General features: G+C 33.1%; 1 protein-coding gene across 3 annotated transcripts; it reads right to left on the minus strand.

The window, feature by feature from the left end:
* Positions 1-5455: 5455 nt before the first annotated feature.
* Positions 5456-6830, minus strand: LOC129876941 (probable BOI-related E3 ubiquitin-protein ligase 2). Of its 3 annotated transcripts, none has more exons than XM_055952420.1 (3): positions 6590-6830; positions 6134-6454; positions 5456-6027 (listed from the first exon to the last, which is right to left on the minus strand). In XM_055952420.1, the coding sequence occupies exons 2-3, from the start codon at positions 6440-6442 to the stop codon at positions 5518-5520; spliced, it is 819 nt and encodes a 272-aa protein (XP_055808395.1). In that variant the 5' UTR covers positions 6443-6454; positions 6590-6830; the 3' UTR covers positions 5456-5517. The 3 variants fall into 3 exon arrangements, with proteins under 3 accessions (XP_055808395.1, XP_055808394.1, XP_055808393.1); XM_055952419.1 differs by having other exon boundaries at positions 6570-6830; XM_055952418.1 differs by having other exon boundaries at positions 6134-6830.
* Positions 6831-20384: the final 13554 nt, after the last annotated feature.

Consider the following 20384-nt stretch of genomic DNA (forward strand, 5'->3'; position numbering starts at 1 on the left):
CATACTATACTCTACATCTACTTTCGTGTTTTTGGATCATTCCTGTCTCCTTTAGTATGGATGACCCGTCTTTTGCCTTTTGAGACTAGTTAGTTGTTATATATATTTTTGGTCCACTTTCAGAATTTTTACTCATATTTTATTTTGTAGCAGCTCTGTACTTGTGACTTCCAGGTTTTGGGAGGGATCTTTAGTTGTTTATATCATGTTTTGGTTACTTCCGCTTATTCTTTCTGCCTATCTTTATAATTCATCACTCTTGTTTAATTTCTGCCCTCAAACCCATTACTTGAAGTTTCGGGTTGACGAGTTGGCTTACCTACTGGTGGGTTATAGTAGGTGCCATCATGACCTAAGAAATTGGGTCGTGACAGGAAACTAGTGGAAAAGTGCAATTCCATGCCAAAAATCTCGAACAACTCTCTCCAAAAGATCCCTATGAAGCTTGTGTCTGTCGCTAACGATATGCCTCGATAACCCCCAAAACTTCACCACATTCTTGAAGAATAGCTTGACAGCTTCCTTAGCGGTGCAACCTGTTATAGCGGGCATAAAACCGACATATTTAGAGAATCTGGCCACTACGACCATGATTGTCTCATACCCATCAGACTTCGGAAAGCAAGTTATGAAGTCCACAGTCATACTCTCCCATGGAAGCTCCGCCAGGAGTAGTGTCTCCAAGATTCCTCCTATTTGTCGGTGCTCTACCTTATCTTGTTGGCACACAAGACAAGTCTGCACATAGCACTTAATATTTTCCCGCATGCACGAGTAATAGTAGATTGCCTCGATCAATGCCTTTGTGTGTCGCTGCCCTGGGTGTCCAGCACACAAGGTGTCATGGCTCTCTTTCATGATTTGCCGTCTGATGGTTCCAAACTTGGACACATAGATCCTTCGTCTGGTGTTGAGCAATAATCCGTCCTCTACCCAGAAGCATCTTGTCTTGCCTTGTATGGATAGCTCCATAAGTCACTTCACTTCCGGATCGTGTTGCATGCCATCCTCGATTGCCTCTTGAATGTCACAGCGGACTGTGGTGATGGTAGCAATCTTGGACTTCCTACGCAAAACGTCGGCTACGACATTGCCCTTGCCTGGCTTATACTCCAACTCATAGTCGAATTCAGCCAAAAAGTCTCGACAACTTATTCACGACTCTTTTACGATCTTATAAGCTTAAGTAAGCATTTTGACTCTAAATCGTTAATGAAACGTTAGACTGAAGAAAGACAAAAGGGAGAGTTTCAAGGAAGGCTTTTGTGTTGCTTGGAAGATTGGTTGTACAAATGAATGACCCCTCCTATTTATACTACTCACTAGGAGCTAAAGTATAGATAGAAATTGTTATACAAATCCCTCTTCTAGAATTCTCTACACATTTAGAGTAGTATTCTAAGGTCTCTCAAGATTTCTCCATAATATTTTAGAGTCTTCCTAATAACCTCTCCAAGACTCTAGTTTATCTCTCCTTAGAGATGATCAAATGGCGGGTCATGACACGATGCTTTCAAATATTTCTAAATTTTCAAAACTCGAATTCAAAATCTTTAATTAAAATAAAGATATCTCAATCATTCCATTGGACATTGATTTTTCATTTGAAGTTCATCAATTGATTAAGACTTTTAAATCAAAGCAAAAAAAAGCCTGCAAAAACAGGCAATATATTGGAGGCATATCTATATCTATATAGACTATAGTAGTATATAATAGACGAGGAGAACCAGCACTACATTTCATTACTCTCCACAATCAATTGACCCAAAGTTCCCAAAATAATTAATTACTAGGCACTTGTCACCTTTCTCTTGTGCGAAAGCCTAGACTAGAGACCAAAATTATTAGACTAATAAATTAGTTCAAAGATATTTTTTGCCATATCATTTAATTAGATTAAATACGCATGATTTTTTCCAAAATAACTCATATAATTCTATTATTAAAAATATTATTATACCTTAAATATAACTTTTTCTTATTACCTATATTAATATATAATTTAGTTTGGTACCCATGCGCGTAGTTTTACGGCCACAGCAGCTAGAGAGCCTGAGACACGCACACAAGCTAATTGTGTGTAGATATTTTAACACTATTATTATATTTTAATTTATTGTAGCAAATTATTATTTTTCTGGTTATCATATTAAATTTTATTATTATTATGAATATTTATTTTAGTATACTATATGACAGAATATCATATGAATATGCATTTCTATCATATATAAAAAAAAACTTTTCTAGCTAAAAACTAAGACAAAGAGTGCGTAGACCCGAGGTACACAGTATGATTATACTTAGAATTTGATATCAAAGTTCCTACTTCTGCAACATTAAAAGAAAATTAAAAATTTAGATTTTATGCATCTTTTACCGATAACGATAAAATATTATTTAAATATCAAATGTAACCTTATTATAGCGACATCGTTTGTCAAAATATTTCACAACTACTATTGATATATATATATATACTAGAATTTGATATTTAAATTTCAGTTAGATATTATAAATAAAAGAACGTAAAAAATATTAATGATTTTGTATATTAAGACGAAGAAATATATTTGTTAACCTATTTAACCAAAGAATAGAAAGAACATGGACGTAGAAAAAGCAAACACACATAACCTTTCATTTTGATTGTTATATCCATAACTGATGAACAATATTTAATTATATATTTTTTCTTTTGGATGTTCGTACTTAAAATTTACTATGTGCATGATATTAGCGTAATTATTATTAATATATTAATATTTTATTTATATGTAGGATTTTTTTAATAAATGTTATTGTTATTATATATTTTGTTACAAAGTAGCAAAATAAAACATGAAAAATTAATTATGAAAATATCATATCTTTATAATAAGATATTATTATAATAATAAATAATTGTTATAACGAAATTTGACGGTATATATCACCAAAGCTATTATTGAGAAGAGAAGTTTGACTGTACTATTAAAATTTTTATAGTATTATCTATATTTTAATTTATATGACTAATTTTTTTTAATTAGTTTAAAAAGGATGATATATTTTTATATTTACAAATAATTTAATTATAAAATACGTATTTTATCCCTAATAAAATGATTATAGTCATACAAATATTTATGATTTTCTTACACTCTGTTAATTTGGATGGTTATTACGTATTATTTCATAATGTAACGTAATCATATTGTATTGCGTAATGAATACAACGTTTGAATAGATTGTATCGTCCTTCGTCGTTACATAATGTCAAACATCAACAATTTTGAATGATAAACCTATAAGAAAAGTAAGGTATGAGGTAGAACTAGTATGAAAGGGACAGTAAATCATAAAATAAGATTATTAAATAATAAGTAAAGATAAAATGAGAAGAAAATATTAAAGTAATGATGCGATCACACACCAAATCCATCATTACATAAAATAAGGAGATAAGTATCAAAAACATACCTAAGCTATTCTTTTTTTTGAGTTTCATACCTAAACTGTTGAGAGTGTGAGTTTCATACCTAAACTATCACTTATTAGTTTGAGAAACGCACCTCTCTCTTTTATTTCACTCTCATCATGATGTGTGTACCACACTCTCTTTTATTTAAAAAATATTTATCACATCACACTCAACATGGATAAAACATTCCACCTTAATAAAAATTAAATAAATTATTAGAATTAATTAAAATTACTATCTCCCGCTCAAAAATAAAATAAAAAATATTTTTCTTACCTCGTACTTCACCTTCTCCCCACTCCTTCCTAAAAATGTTCTTATTTTATTTTTTTAAAAAAATAAAATTATACCTATATATATATATATATTAATTTTCTTATTTTGTGTTAGATATGTAAATATATTTTTAGAAAAATATTTTTTTCTACTTGCATACCGAATATAACAGAAGTAAAAAATTTATTTTAAGAAAAGCCTTGTGACAAAATTTGAAAAAAATTGAAAGCGGAAGGTTAGGTAGGGCTGGATAAAAAAAATTTAAAAAATAAAAATGAAAACACCTAAATTATTATTTGAAGGGGGGAGGGGTGAAGTAAGAATTTTTTAAAAAACTTTTATAAAAGAAATTTAAAAATAAAAAGACAGGAATTTGTGCGTGGGGGGGGGGGGGGGTAGAGTGCATGAGCAAAAAATTTTAAATTTTATTTTTTTAAAATATAAATTTTTTTCTTAAAAGTAATTTCTCTCTTTGGGGATAGAAATACTTTAGACTTTAACTTTTAACTAATATTAATAGTTTATTTAATTTTTATAAAAGTGAAATATTTTATTCATGTGGCAAGATTTTTTCAAAAAGTAGAGAGAGTAAAGATAGTACACACCATGACGTGTGTTTATCAAACTAACAAGTGATAGTTTAGGTATGAAACTCACACTTCCAATAATTTAGGTATAAAATTCAAAAAAAAATAATACTTTAAATGTGTTTTTAATACTTAACTTTTTATCATTGTTACATAGCGATGAAGGTAAACAATATAATACAACATAATTTAAGTAATAATTTTAAAAAATATTAAATTTACACTATTGAATAATACAATATATTGAATAACAACTTGTTAAACACTTAAACTCAATTCTAAATCAAACTAGCTCAAGGAGTAATTTTTCCATTCCGAAAGAAACAAAAAAAGGTCGATTATTTGGAAGAGGAGATCAACTACAAAAAAATAAAATTGACTGACAGAAAAAAGCAGTACCAGTATACCAGCCCCCCACCCCACCCTGTTAATTTCTGACATCTACTCAGAGTCAAGATTCAACAAACACAATAAACGACTGCTAAAATCAGATATGAATAATCAAATCAATCCTAAAGAGGAAGATTTGAAAACCCCCCAAAAGGTAAAAAGTAATGTTTTCCAAGAAATAAATAATGCTAAAAATATAAGAGATGCTGCTGTGTCCTGTCCTCTACTATTAATAACTCTATTCAATTAATCAAAGATTCAGGGGGTTCCTCAGAGAGTACAGAAAATTAACAAAGTCCAAAAAGAGATCAATGAGTCCCCCCATGATTAAATAAGAGTAAACAATTTAATTTATGAATTTAAAATGACTAATCTACCCAACTTATCCCACAACTCAATGCTCCTTAACAATCAACCGTTCATACAGAATGGTTAAGATCCTTCCATCATAAATTAAAAGTTCCAAATTCAAATTTGGTTGATAGCAAACACTTTCCTCAAAATGTGAGCGTTCCTGCATAGTTTTTTTGGCGGTGGGAGGTGTGTGGAGGTTTCTATCGAAAGACCCTTTGATTCTGATAAAGGAAATCTTCCGTTGAAACTAAATTCTCTAAAACTTACGTAAAAGTACCCGAACATAAAGTATTGAATTTTCTAGAAAGGATATCCGTGGGTGAATTTTACGTGATGCAAATTCACATTAATTGTCAGCGAACTGAACAATGGGAAAAAAAAGTTCCTCTATGTGACTAATTTTTTCCTTAGGAAACAAGAATGACTAATGATTTTGAAAGAAGATCAAATCAAAGCCTCTATGGTTGCTTTCTTGACCATATTACAGAGAGGGCAAGAATGGAGAAAAGAGTCACAATCTTTGCATGAAGAAAGATGCCTACAAGGCAAGAAAACCATGCACGACTTACTAGAATTACAGTTTTTGCACATCATATTTCTCGTTTCTTGTTGTTGTGATGATTGTACTTTGTCCTCAATTGATGGTACATCACAGCAAGACTCTGCATCTCCTACATTGGTTGATTGAAAACAGGCATTTTCTCTTAGTTGTTCGATTGTTTTGTTTAAAGAAACGGCAATGGCTTCGTTTTCATTAGCGATTCTCTGCCATGTTTGATTCTCCATTTCAACCCTTTTCAAGAAATCTTCTAATTCTTTTGACCTTTTGCAAGCCTTAGCAATTTCTTCGTCTTTTTGTCTCAGTAATAAATGAATCTTTGATTCGTAGTTTCTCAAGATTAATGCAACTTGTTGCTTCCTCTGTTCCTGTAAAGCCAATCTCAGCCTCTCGTTCTGTTTAATCAACAAAATCAATCAATTGTTAGTACTACACGACTATAAATCATCTCATTAAAAGTCATTCGCGTAAATTGAGACAGACGAAGGGAAAAAGAATTACTTGTAAACTGATGAAGTGATCAATCTCGACCCTCTGTTTCTCAAATAGGGAAGCCAGGGTATGAGGAAACATAAGTGATTGGGTATAATTTGTGTTCATCAAATTCTGGGAATTATTTTTCTGGTTCAGAATATGTAACTGTTGCTGTTGGATTTGTGTCAAACAGGGCTGTTGTTGTTGTTGCTGGTGCTGCGGTTGAGGATTAAAACAAAATTGATTGAATCCACAAACATTATTATCCATTAAATCCTGTGAACTCCCTAAAGAAAACCCGAGATTCTCCGAATACAACTGCGCTTGAATGGCCATATTTGTAAACCACTAGCACCACCAACAAATAAAAAAAATAATCTCAGCATAAAATCAGGCAAAAAAAGAAGCAAACAAGGTTGGATTTTGGTTACAAATAACAAGTTGATTAGAGGATGGTTGCTACCTATTTTGTTCTATGCTAACCTTTGTGACATGTTTCTTGGTTTAGAGTAGGACAAACCTATAACTTGTAGAAATAAATAAATAAATAACAAGAAGAAAAAGACAGAGATGGTGCAGGGTTTTCTTTCTTATGTTGTGTATTTATAGTCGTTTTGAAATACTATTTTTTTTTCTTTGTTCAAATTTTTATGGAAACTGAAAAACTGAAAAGTTGCAGGAAGTAAAGGAAGGGCTATAAATAAAAGGTTCTTTCTCTCTCTCTCTCTCTATTCTTGTGAAGAAGCATTAAAAGAGAAGAAATTTATAACATACAGATTTTGTGACTAAACTATCGGGTCAGAACAATTTTGTTTGTTTGTGAAAGAAAAATAAAAATTTTAAAGAATTGAATTGGATTCCTAATTTGGAGGTTTTGAAAGAGTTGTTTATTTGGTATGTGAATTGAATGAATGAGGAGTCAGTATTTTAGGATGATGGATAGCAGAAACGGAAGGGAAAAAGAAATGGTCAGTTTTTATTTTGGTTTAAATTAGAGGAGAATTAATTATTAGAGGGAATTCAAAGATTTGTTTTGTTAGTTTGTGAACAAGCCTAAAGAATAGGATTTTTCAATTTATTTATTTTCTTGCCTTCTTTAACTTTCGTAACCTCTATTTTCTTTATAAAAAAAAATTACGCGTTTCTTCTCTTCAAAAAGAAACTGACAAATGTTAGGATACGAAAACCAATGAATTAATATCTAGTTCCTTAAATTATCAACAAAAAGGGCTAAAAATATTTTTTAATTATGCGGAATTGAATAAAAAAGCTCTCATTAATAAAATGTGTTTAAAAATAAGAAATATAAGATATTTATTAGAAAAATGATATTTTTTTATCCATTAAGTAATAATAAAAGCATATTTGGATCAAATTATTGACGAAAGAGCATGTTTATTCCAAACTATTAATTAAGAGCAGTTTTGTTCAATTTCGTAAAAATTAAGGACATTTTTTTACTCTTTTCCAAATTTTCAATAATATAATTACAATTTTTAAAACTACATGGAAATTATAATTATACTGTTATTATTGTTTTGGGTGTCAAACAATTTTCGTCGGTTATGACTTTTTTCAATATAATTAATACTAATATTTTTTATTCATTGTACTTCAAATAGTTTTAAAATATACAGTAAGTTCCAGTTGTGAAGAAAAAAGAAACGACGTCGATAGAATTAATTCAAAAAATGCATTAAAGATGGTACCCTGAACCTCGTTATTCTTTTGGATTTGAGGAAAATTTGTGAAGTTTTTATATATAAAGAGTTGAAAAAAATTATCAAAGTTAAATAGAACAATTGGCTTTCCAAATAATTATAATCTATAAAAAAAAATCGTATTCTTTCCAAATAACTGTGAAGTTTTATATATATAATGTGGTAGAGGTCCTAAAATTACACTGTCATTCTTCAAAGTAATTTATTTTTTAGTAAGGTAATTTGTGGCTATAGTTTATGATGATCGCCGAAAGAAAAAAAAAAGGGCAAAATATTGAAGTACTTACTAAGGAAAAAATAGAAGGTAATTTAAAATTTTGAATTCAATTTTGGACATTGTTAATCAATGAAGAACAAACCAAAATTTTAGTCTGCACATTGATAGTATTGATTCACATCGGACATTGTCGTCGGTGCAGGTATGGTATCCCACGAGGAAGGTCAGAGATTGATTTTTCTGTCAATATCTTTTTAATCGAGCTATTGTGTGATTTGCGAGCTATTGCATATGAATATTTTTTCTAGTGCGCACTCAAAAAATAGTAACTGTGAATTTTTCTAGGGTTTTAAAAAATAATCACATCAGACTGCCAAAAGGTTTAATTGATGACGATTGTAAAATTTATTTAACAAATTAGTTACTATTTATTAATTTTTTTCCAAATTTCTTTTTGTTATTGTTTTTTAGTATTTTATTAGGAAATAAACTCATTGACTAGTCAATAGAAGGAAAAAAAATAGAAGCAAAAGAAAAGTTACAGGAAGTCTGTAAGCATTAAAATTTTATTGAATTTAAATTCGTAAATTAAATTGGATTATATTAAATTCAAGAAAATAATTTAAATGATGTGGCAATCCAAGTCAAATTAAATGAGCCACTAAAAGGACACTACTTGTCAAAGTTATGTGGCAATTCAAGTCAAATTAAATAAGCTACTAAAATTACACCAAGTGTCAAAGTTATATGGAAAACCAAATAAAATTAAATAAGCCATTAGAATTATGTCATATGCCAAAATTATGTGGCAATCCAAGTCAAATTAAATAAGCCACTAAGATTATGCCACGTGTCGAAGTTATGTGGCAATTTAAATCAAATTAAATGAGCCACTAGAATAATGTCACATGTATATGTGACATGCTCTGAACAATCAAATTAAAGTTTTTCACCAAAAGAATCTGATTGGTCAGTTCAAACCGACCAATCAAATCATACCAGCATACTACTCCCTACAACTATAAATAGAGGTCCTCGTTATTCTCAGAGAGGGGGTTTATGGAAGAACAAGAAGCAAGAAGAGAGCTCGTGGATCAAAGGCCGCAAATTCTATACAAAGCTGCAAAGTTCAAGTAATCAAATTCAAGTTCAAGTTCATGATCAAGAACGAAGACAAATATTAAAAAGTTCGAGATCAAGTTACTTATTCATACTTATTATTCGTCATAACCATACAAGTGTTCATGACGAGTAATTCAAATCTAAATTTGTAGACAAAGATTCAAGATCAAGCTATTCAAGCACTTGACTCTAACATCAAATTCAAGTTCAACATATTTCATATTATTTGAAGAATCAGAGAATTATCGTAGAGATTGTAACACGCGCTACATTTTAAAATTAAATATTACACTTTGTTACCCCAATTTTTTGGTCTTGATTATTTATTTTTTTCGGCTTTGAAATTTGTTGTTTACAAATTTTGGCACACCTAGTGGGACAATCTCTACCTCTCATTTCTTTACATCGATCATCAAACTTCAAGAATACTTAAATGGCGTCTAAGAAGTTTGACTCCAGTACTATTATTGCTAAGGCTACTGATTTCAAGTTTTCCTTTGAGGTGGAGAACATACTGGATGCTACTATGGGAAGTTTGGAACCCATCACTAGGAACATAGCAAACTTGCTAGGACAACAAGCACTTCAAGTGCCGTCGCATCAGTTTCTATTTTCGATCTTCCATCTTCAAAGGGGACAAGATTCTTTCTGAATGAATTGGAAGAAGGAGAGAATATAATTGATATTGTTGAAAAGACATTGGCTCGACTTAGTCCTTTTAACACAAGGAATTGCACTATTCAAGATAAAGATGATGTCTTGATCATAAGATCCAACCTAGTCACTCCACGTAACTTATTTCAAACAAATTTTAGTTTGAGAAAAAATTCGTGCTTTACTCCATCATCCATAACGGCCATCCAAGCGATGATGACTAACGCCTCAACTATTGAAGAACAACTCGCGAGTTTGACAAAGGCAATCGAAGGTCTAACAAAATATGTGTAAGATTAGGATAATCGAATTGTCAAGTTGACGGATAGAGTTGAAAATGTTATGGAGGGGGACTCAAGTCATGCACCTGAAAAATGTCCCATGATACAAAAAAGGGAGATTCGGTTACAACAAAAATAAATGTGGGTAATGAGCTGCAAGTATCTGCTGAAGGAGGAATTCCCATTCATCAACTGAAGAACTTTATTATGAAAACTATCAAAGATAAGTATGACGTGTCTTCAAAGTCATCATTTACGTATGCAAAGCCATACACTTCAAGAATTGATGTTTTGAAGATGCCTGCAGGCTATCAACCTCTAAAATTTTAATAATTTGACGGAATGGGAAATCCAAAGCAACACATTATCCATTTTGTTGAAACTTGCAATAATGCTGAAACATATGAAGATTATCTGGTCAAACAATTTGTGCGCTCCTTACAAGGAAATGCCTTTGATTGATATACGGATCTCGAGGCTGGCTCTATTGATAGTTGGGAACAATTTGAGCATAAATTTCTCAATCGTTTCTATAGCACAAGGCGTACTGTGAGCATGGTTGAACTCACAAATACACGTCAATGGGAAGATGAGCATGTCATGGAGTTCATCAACCGATGGAAAAATGCAAGCCTCAATTGTAAGGATAAGCTTAGTGAAACTTCCAGAATAGAAATGTGTATTCAAGGAATGCATTGGGGACTTTGTTATATCGTACAGGGTATCAAACCCAAATCATTTTAGGAACTATCCACACATGCTCATGATATGGAGTTGAGCATGTTTGCAAGCGAAATTGAAGAACGACTTATTTATGAGCCTCGCAAGGGAAAAGACAAAATGGAGGTAAAGAAAGGAGGAAAATTGACACCTAAGTTTGGAAATAAGGAGTTTATGAATGTTAATGCCGTACCTTTGAAAGTGGCTACAAATCTAAGTAAGAATCAAAGGGTAAAGACCGCGATTTTTCAGAATAATGCTAGTAGAAAGCTGACTTTGAAGAAAATGTAAGCAAAAGAGTATCTATTCTTGGACTCAGATGTTCCAGCAATTTTTGAAGAGCTTTTGGAATTAAAACTCTTTGAGCTACCTGAAATGAAGCATCCAGATGAAGCTGGGAGGACTAATGATCCAAAGTACTGTAAATATCATCGTTTGATGGGCCATCCTATTGAAAAGTGTTTTATCTTTAAGGAAAAGATCATGGACTTGGCCCATGAAGGAAAGATATTGCTTGAAGACGAGAAGGAGAGTTCAAATCAAGTCTCTGTCACTTTTGGTTCACTCAATCCCATAGTTCTTTGCAACTTTGTCAAAATATATGATGGTGGTGATGTCCTAGCCACATCACCACCAAAAATGATTAAATTTGGTGACTTCAAACCAATAGATGTTAACACATCCTCGCTCGTTCCTTTGATGAATGAAGTAATAGGTGAAGATAAACCTCTAGAGAAAAATCAATCTTGTGGTTCTTATACTGATGGTGAAGGATGGATTTTAGTGACATGACAAAGACGTTGTAAAATGAGCTTGCACAGAGAGCCAAGTAAGCAAGTGACAAGAGCAAAGATGAAGAAACTACCTAAAACTCAAAGGGTAAAGAAGAATGTGAAGAAGTCAAGAGTTGAGGAGAATTACTATCAAAAACAACATTCTCCAGTGACATTAGATGAATTCTTTCCAAGTTGGTTCCAGAAAAATATTTCTCATTATTACACCAAGGCCTCGTGTTATAACATTGATAAAGAAGAGACAACGGGAGAAGACTCATTTCCATTATTACTTCCATCACATGAAGGCCCTATCAAGTCTCACTCTGAAGAAGTGGACACTTGTAATGTGAAGTTACATTCACCAATGATGATCTTTGATTGGGTGAAGTGTTGCATAATAGTCCTTTAAATATGGTAGGTTTTATGCGTGGACATAAAGTAAATAGGATCATGGTGGATGATGGATCTGGGGTCAATATTTTCCCTATTCGCACTGTGAAGGAACTTGGAATCTCGATAAATGAACTGTCTGAAAGTCGTCTGATGATTCAGGGATTTAATCAAGGGGGAAGAGAGCCATTGACGCTGTCAAATTAGATATAACGATGAGAGATATGTGTTCGAGTGCATGTATGCATGTTGTTGACTCAAAGACCTCGTATAATATTTTGTTAGGAAGGCCATGGATACATGAGAACAAAGTGGTACCGTTCACCTACCATCAATGTTTTAAATACTTTGAAGATGGGGTTAAAAAAAGGTAGCTGTTGATGACGAATCTTTCACCGAGACAGAAGTTCATTTTGCTGATGGAAAATTCTACTAAAGAACCATATATCAAAAGAAGTCAAAGTTGATAACACGATACCAATTAGAAAGGTTGGTATCACAAAAAAGGTTGATATAACACCTGATAATGCGAGGATCATGATTGAAAAGAATAAAATGCTTTCACATATGAGTAAAATACCTAAGACAAGTGAGGCATGTTCAAGTAAGAGAGTGATTCTTATTTCTCACTATGTCCCAAAGACAAACAAAGTCAAGACCCCACCCTCTGAGTTGTAGAGTAGCAAGTTGATATTTCCTATCAAGCAAATTGATGCAATCAAATCACCTTAAAAAATGATAGAGGGATTTGTCAGACCATCAAATCATGATTCATATGAATCACTTTCTAAAAAGCGTACAAATGAGGGTTTTGACCCAAATGCATATAAGTTGTTGGTGAAAGCAGGGTACAATCCCAATGAAGCTTTTAAAGTATGAAAATTTCCAAATGAAGTTATTGAAAAAGGCAAATCATTGGTTAAATCTAACTCAAAGGATGATGATAGAGAGAGAGTATGTTGTCAAGCAATCGCACGAAGGATTGGGTTACAAACAACCATCGCCAGTTCGAATGTCTATTAAAAGGATGAGCATCAACTACATTACCCCTGTGGAAGAACCTATGATGTTCAACAAGAAGCCTTCTGTGTTTGATCAACTTAATGGCATAACTCCTATTATTTCTGCATTTGATCGGCTTATCGAATCAACTCCAAAAACTTCAGTATTTGATCGGTTGGGACCAATAAAGAAGAAATACAAGCGCCAAGAAAATTATAGAACAATGGAAGAACGGATACATGCTTGAGAGCATAATTCACCTAAGAATTGCCCAAGTTTGATTCCTTCTAGAATGAGGCGAGAAACAAAACTTGTAGTTTTATGTGGGAATGCCCTGAGAGCAAGAACTTATACCATAGTTCACACTAGGGAGCGAGATAAAGATGAAGAAAGTATGAGATCATCAAATCACATCACAATTTGTGATGAGGAAAGTACTTCACTATATGCAAAAATTGAGGATGGATTTGTTGATATTCATGCATACCATCATATATCTTTTAATGATGGTGATCCTCAAGAAGATGAGGATGCTCAAGATATGCCACCTGAACTCGAGGAAGGGGTAAAGAATACTGTTGATGCATTGAAGGAAGTAAATCTTGGGGTTGATGATGATATAAGGCCTACATATGTAAGTGCTTCACTAGACGATGATGAAGAGAAGAAATATATTGAGATGCTTATGGAATTTAGGGATGTATTTTCTTGGAGTTACAAAGAGATGCCAGGACTAGACCCTAAAGTTGCAATTTATCGTCTTACTGTGAAACGAGGCACTCATCCTATAAAACAAGCTCAACATCGCTTTAGACCTAAACTGGTTCCTTTGATTGAAATTGAAGTTAACAAGCTCATTGAAGAAGGTTTCATTCGTGAAGTCAAATATCCTACATGGATTTCAAGCATCATACCTGTAAGAAAGAAGAATGGCCAAATGCGAGTTTGTGTTGACTTTAGAGATCTTAATAAATTTCCTCTTCCAATTCCTGAGCTTATGATTGATGCCATGACTGGATACGAGATAATGTCTTTCATGGATGGCTCATCTGGATATAATCAAATTCGCGTGGCACCAAGGGATGAAGAACTTACTGCATTTCACACTCCTAAAGGTATATATTGCTACAAAGTAATGTCTTTTGGTTAAAAAAATATCGGGTCTACTTATCAATGAACCATGCAGAATATTTTTGATGAAATACTTCATAATAATGTTGAGTGCTATGTTGATGACTTAGTGGTGAAATCAAGGAAGAGTGATGACCACTTGCAAGATTTGAGAATGGTGTTCGAACGACTTCGAAGATACCAACTCAAAATGAACCCTTTAAAATGTGCCTTTGGAGTTACTTCGAGAAAGTTTCTCGATTTTATTGTTCGACATTGAGAAATTGAGATTGATCAAGATAAGATAGATGCTATTTTGAAGATGCTTGAGCCAAAAAATATTCATGAGTTAAAAAGCTTATAGGGAAAATTAACATACCTTAGGAGGTTTATCTCAAATCTGGCTGGGAGATGTCAACTATTCGGTATCCTTATGAAGAAAGATGTTCCTTTTGAATGAGACCAGTCTTGTATCAATGCTTTCGAGAACATAAAATCTTATCTGATGAAGCCTCCAGTACTTGTAGCTCCTATACCTAAGAAACCATTGATTTTATACATTGCAGCACAAGAAAGGTCAGTAGGAGGACTTCTCGCATAAGAAAATAATAAAGGGAAAGAAAATGCCCTGTATTGCTTGAGTAGGACGATAACACAAAATGAGATCAAGTATTTACCTATTGAGAAATTATGTCTGACACTCGTATTCTCAATTCAAAAGATGAAGCATTACTTCCAAGCTCATATTGTACAACTTGTCTCTAAAGCGAATCCTATTAAGTTTGTCATGTCCAAGCCTATCTTAAGTGATCGACTAGCAAGGTGATACCTCAAATTTAAATAATTTGAAATTATGTATATATCTCAAAAGGTAATAAAAGGACAAGTGCTAGCAGATTTCTTGGCCAATCATCCAATTTCAAATGATTGGGAGTTATCTGATGAATTACTTGTTGAAGACGCAATGCTAGTGGAAATTCAGCCACCTTGAAAGATGTATTTTGATGGTGCTACACATTGTGAAGGAGCCGGTGCTGGAGTGATATTTTTCACTTTCCATGGAGAAGTTTTACCGTACTCCTTCACTCTAACACAACACTGCTCCAATAATATTGCTCAATATCAAGCACTCTTACTTGGGCTTGAAATGGCCATTGATATGAAACAATTGCAACTATAAATTTTTAGGTACCCCAAGTTGGTGATCAATCAAGTCTTGGGTAATTATAAGGTAAAGAAGTCTGAGTTACTCCCATACTGCAATTATGCTCAAAAGATGATAGGATGGTTTGGAGAGGTGACTATTCAATATGTCCTTAGAAAGGAAAATAAGAAGGTTGATGATGTGGCAACTTTAGCTTCTACATTAGTATCGCCTGATGAAATGCAAGTTGTGGTTTGCCAAAGATGGATAACTCAGCCTCCAAATGAGCATGAAGAAGAATTTTGACAAGTTATCGCCACATCAGAGGTTGAAATTAAAGATTGACGACAATCAATAATAGATTACTTGTGTTATGGAATATTGCCAGAAAATCTTTAAATAAGGACAGAAATTCGATGGCGATCCCCTCATTTTCTTTATTATAAAAATAAACTTTACAGGCGGTCGTTCGATGGAGTTCTTTTACGATGTTTGAGGGCAGATAAATCTATTCAAGCTATGCAAAAAGCACATTCTGGAGTATGTAGAGCGCATCAATCTGGGCCAAAACTTCATTTCACATAAAAAAGGATGAGGTATTACTGACAAACCATGGTGAAAGATTGTCTGGATTACATCCGAAGATGTAAAGCTTGCCAATTCCATGCGAATTTTTATACATCAACCCCCAGAAATATTGCATCTAACTATTGGCTCATAGTCATTTAAAGCTTGGGGTTTGGATGTTGTTGGACTATTGCCTAAGTCCTCTGGTGGACATTTGTACATCCTGGCTGTAACTGACTACTTCTAAAAATGGGCAGAAGTTGTTTCTCTTAGAGAAGTAAAGAAAGAGAATGTCGCTAACTTCATTCGAGTCAATATTATCTACCATTTTAGTATTCCTCGATACATATTGACATATAATGGCAAGCTATTTGATAACAAGTTAATAACGAAGATATGTGATCTTTTTGGCTTCAAGCAATGCGATTCCTCTATGTATTATGTGGCTGCTAATGGTCTTACTGAAGTATTTAACAAGATACTCTGCAACTTATTGAAGAAAGTTGTTTTCAAGTCTAAGAGAGATTGACATGAAAGAATGGAAGAGGCTCTTTGGGTATATAGGACTACGTATCGCATGCCAACACAAACGACTCCCTATTTTCTTATTTATAGAGTTGAAGCAGTCCTTCCACTTGAGTATCAAATCCCATTATTGCGCCTTGCCATTCAAGAAGGACTCATTAATGAAGAAAATTCTCGATTACGCCATGAAGAATTGGAGGCTCTTGATGAAAAAAGACTAGAGGCCCAACAAAGTCTGAAATGTTATCAAGCTCGTCTAGCTTGATCTTTTAATAAGAAGGTTCGTCTTAGATGCTTTCAAGTGGGTGATCAAGTTCTTGTTATAAGCAGGCCCATTATTATTTCTCGTCGATCTGGTAGCAAGTTCTCCTCTAAATGGGATGGACCATATGTGGTACAAGAAGTATATTCAAGTGGCGCTTACAAACTGGTTGACTCAGAAGGATTGCGCATTGGCCCTATTAATGGAAAGTTCATAAAAAGATACTATCCTTAAAGAACAAAACACTCTCCTTAAGGTATGAGCATAGAATGTATGTTACTCCTAGACCATAAGAGTATAAATTGTGCACGATATCAAAAAAATTAAAATAATATCCGCTAGGTTGAAAATCTCGAAAGAGGCAGCCACGGCAAAATTTAGGACACAAAAAAATAAAAAATCACTCTTTCAGAACTATGTTATGACTTGATCCTCTTCACTGAGGTACGTAGGTGCTTGGAATTACATTCTGAGTTCAGTCGCATGAGTATCCAAAAAAAACATAGTCTCACTTGACCCTCTCCGCCAAGGTCCGTGGTGCTTAGAGTTACATCCTAAGTTTAGTCTCATAAGTTAAAAAGAAATGGGGCACGCTATTATTTGAGCATCATAATGTTCTTGTAGATTGTCATAAATAATGTGTGAATTAGAGAAGGCCAATTAGGAAAGAATTTGAATTAACTTCAAGAAAATATTCGTACAAATTTGTAAAGCTATTAGTTGTGATTATTGTACATGTTGTAGTTCTATGAATCTTTTTTTCTGCTTCTCTACACTGAGATATGAGTATTTTAATAAGATCATGCAAATATGAATCTGTCAGCTTTTATGCATGTGAAATTCATTTTTGAAGTTTGTTTAGAATGATCCTAAGGGATTTGAGCTATAAATTTTGGATATGTTTTAGATTAAGAAGTTTGGTTTCTGATATATTAAGTTTCTCATGGCTTTGATGTTTTCATACAATGATATATATCTCGTACTATCGAAACACAAGGTGATAAACAATGATGTTTAGGAGAAAATCCAAGCTTAATGCGATTACATCAATGCATCAATATGAGTAAATAACTCTTGAAGCTGAAATGTAAAAGAAATCTTTAAAGAAATATGCAATATAATGCAATCAAAAGGATTTCTAAAAAAGTGACAACTAATCAATCAAAATGCTAAAAATAATAATAATATTTTATTAGCTCTTAAATTAGTAATTCAATAATCATGAATCTCAATAATGAATGATTATATTCTTTGAGCAATAACTATGCCTAATCTAGATGGTGGAAAGACTTTACAAATCGCGTAATGTCTTTGTCTTAGACGGTATAAAGTCTTTGGGCTTGGACTATGAGATGCCTTTGACTCAGACGGTATAAAGTGTTTGCCACAAATCATGTAAAGTCTTTTTCTTAGATGGAGTAAAGTCTTTGGCTTGGACTATGGGAGCCTTTGACTCAAACGGTGTAAAGTCTTTGCCATAAATTATGTAAAGTCTTTGCCTTAGATGGTGTAAAGTCTTTGGCTTGGACTATGGAATGCCTTTGACTCAGATGGTGTATTTTCCATAAATTATGTAAAGTCTTTGCCTTAGATGGTGTAAAGTCTTTGGCTTGGACTATGAGATGTCTTTGACTCAGACGGTGTAAGTCTTTGCCTTAGATGGTGTAAAGTCTTTGGCTCGGACGACGTGATACCTTCAATTCAAATCATGTAAAGTCTTTGCCTTAAATAGTGTAAAGTCTTTGGCTTGGACTATGTGATGTCGTTGACTCAAACGGTGTACATTTTTTGTGATAAATCATGTAAATTCTTTGCCTTAGACGGTGTAAAGTCTTTGTCTTGAACTATGTGGTGTCTTTTGACTTAGATAGTGTAAAGTTTTTGCCACAAATTATGTAAGATTTTTGCCTTAGACAGGATAAAGTTTTTGATTCGAACAATGCGGCACCTTCGAGTCAGATGGTATAAAGTATTCATCAAGGATGTGTAAAATTATTGTCTCCATAAGATACAACTATTGCTTTTATTGATTAAAAAAACACACAAAAGAACAAAAGAACAAAGCAAAAAAAAGAGGAAAAGAAAAAAAACAAAAAAGAAAAACGTACCTCGTATCTTGATTCTGCACAATGAACTCAAAAGTGTATGCAAAAAGGAGCATCAAAATTGTTAATGCCAATGATAAAAATAAATAAAAAGAGAGAGTCTATTTATAGACAAATAGTAACGGTGAGGGAGTCCTTCTCCCAAAGTAACTATAATTACTTTTTAGGTTAGAACTCTAGTGGAATTGTACAAATTTATTTTCTCCAAATCCTAATTGGTTGTGGAATTGTAAAAATTTGGGCTATCCGTATTCTAAAAGGAGTGTGTCCTTTCTGAATTCTAATTGGATGATTATTATTTATTTTTTTTGGTTAGAAAATGCCTACCCTTTATTTTGTTGATATCTATCCTATTCTAATTGTTCAAATCTAGTAAAAAAAAATTGCATTAACCACATGATCAAGTTCCAATTGGAGTCTCATTATTTACTCCAACTATGTCACTCTAATTGGAGGAACGTATTAATTTAATATGTTCATGGTGCATATTAAATTGCACGACATACGATTATCATTTAGTTAATACTTCAAGGCTAGTCTTTGTATAAAATACTTTGACAAGACTTGAGGTAGGGGGCATTTGTAAGCATTAAAATTTTATTAAATTTAAATTCATAAATTAAATTGGACTATATTAAATTCAAGAAAATAATTCAAATGATGTGGCAATTCAAGTCAAATTAAATGAGATATTAAAAGCACATCACTTGTCAAAGTTATGTGGCAATCCAAATTAAATTAAATGAGCCACTAAAATTATATCAAGTGTCAAAGTTCTATGGCAAACCAAGTCAAATTAAATGAGTCATTAGAATCATGTCATGTGCCAAAATTATGTGGCAATCCAAGTCAAATTAAATGAGCCACTAAAATCATGCCATGTGTCAAAGTTATGTGGCAATCTAAGACAAATTAAATGAGCTACTAGAATAATGTCACATGTATATGTGACATGTTCTGACCAATCAAATTAAAGTTATTCACCAAAAGAATTTGACTGGTCAGTTCAAATCACACCAGCATACTACTCCCTACAACTAGATACTCTATTCATCCGGGCTCTACAAAAATGTACCATGACTTGAGGAAAATCTATTGGTAGAGTGGGATAAAGAGAAATATTGTGGAATTTGTCTCCAAGTGCTCGAATTGCCAACAGGTGAAAGTTGAGCATCAACGACCATGTGGATTGGCTCAAAATATAGAAATTCCGAAATGGAAGTGGGAGATGATCAACATGGACTTTATTACGGGTTTGCCGAGGTCCAGAAAACAACATGATTCGATTTGGGTGATTGTGGATAGAATGACGAAATCAGCTCACTTCTTGGCAGTTAAGACTACTGATACCGCAGAAGATTATGCGAAGTTATACATTCAAGAGATCGTCAGATTACATGGATTCCCTTGTCCATTATCTCAGACAGAGGAGCTTAATTCACTTCCCAATTCTGGAGATCCTTTCAGAAGGGATTGGGTTCAAAGGTGAACCTTAGTACGACCTTTCATCCCCAGACGGATGGCCAAGCGGAGCGCACCATTTAGACATTGGAGGATATGTTTAGAGCTTGTGTGCTTGACTTCAAAGGAAATTGGGATGATCACTTACCTCTCATAGAGTTTGCATATAATAATAGCTATCATGCAAGCATTCAAATGGCTCCTTATGAAGCTTTGTACGG

This window comes from Solanum dulcamara, chromosome 12, assembly GCF_947179165.1.
Source record: "Solanum dulcamara chromosome 12, daSolDulc1.2, whole genome shotgun sequence".
Classification (NCBI taxonomy): Eukaryota; Viridiplantae; Streptophyta; class Magnoliopsida; order Solanales; family Solanaceae; genus Solanum; species Solanum dulcamara.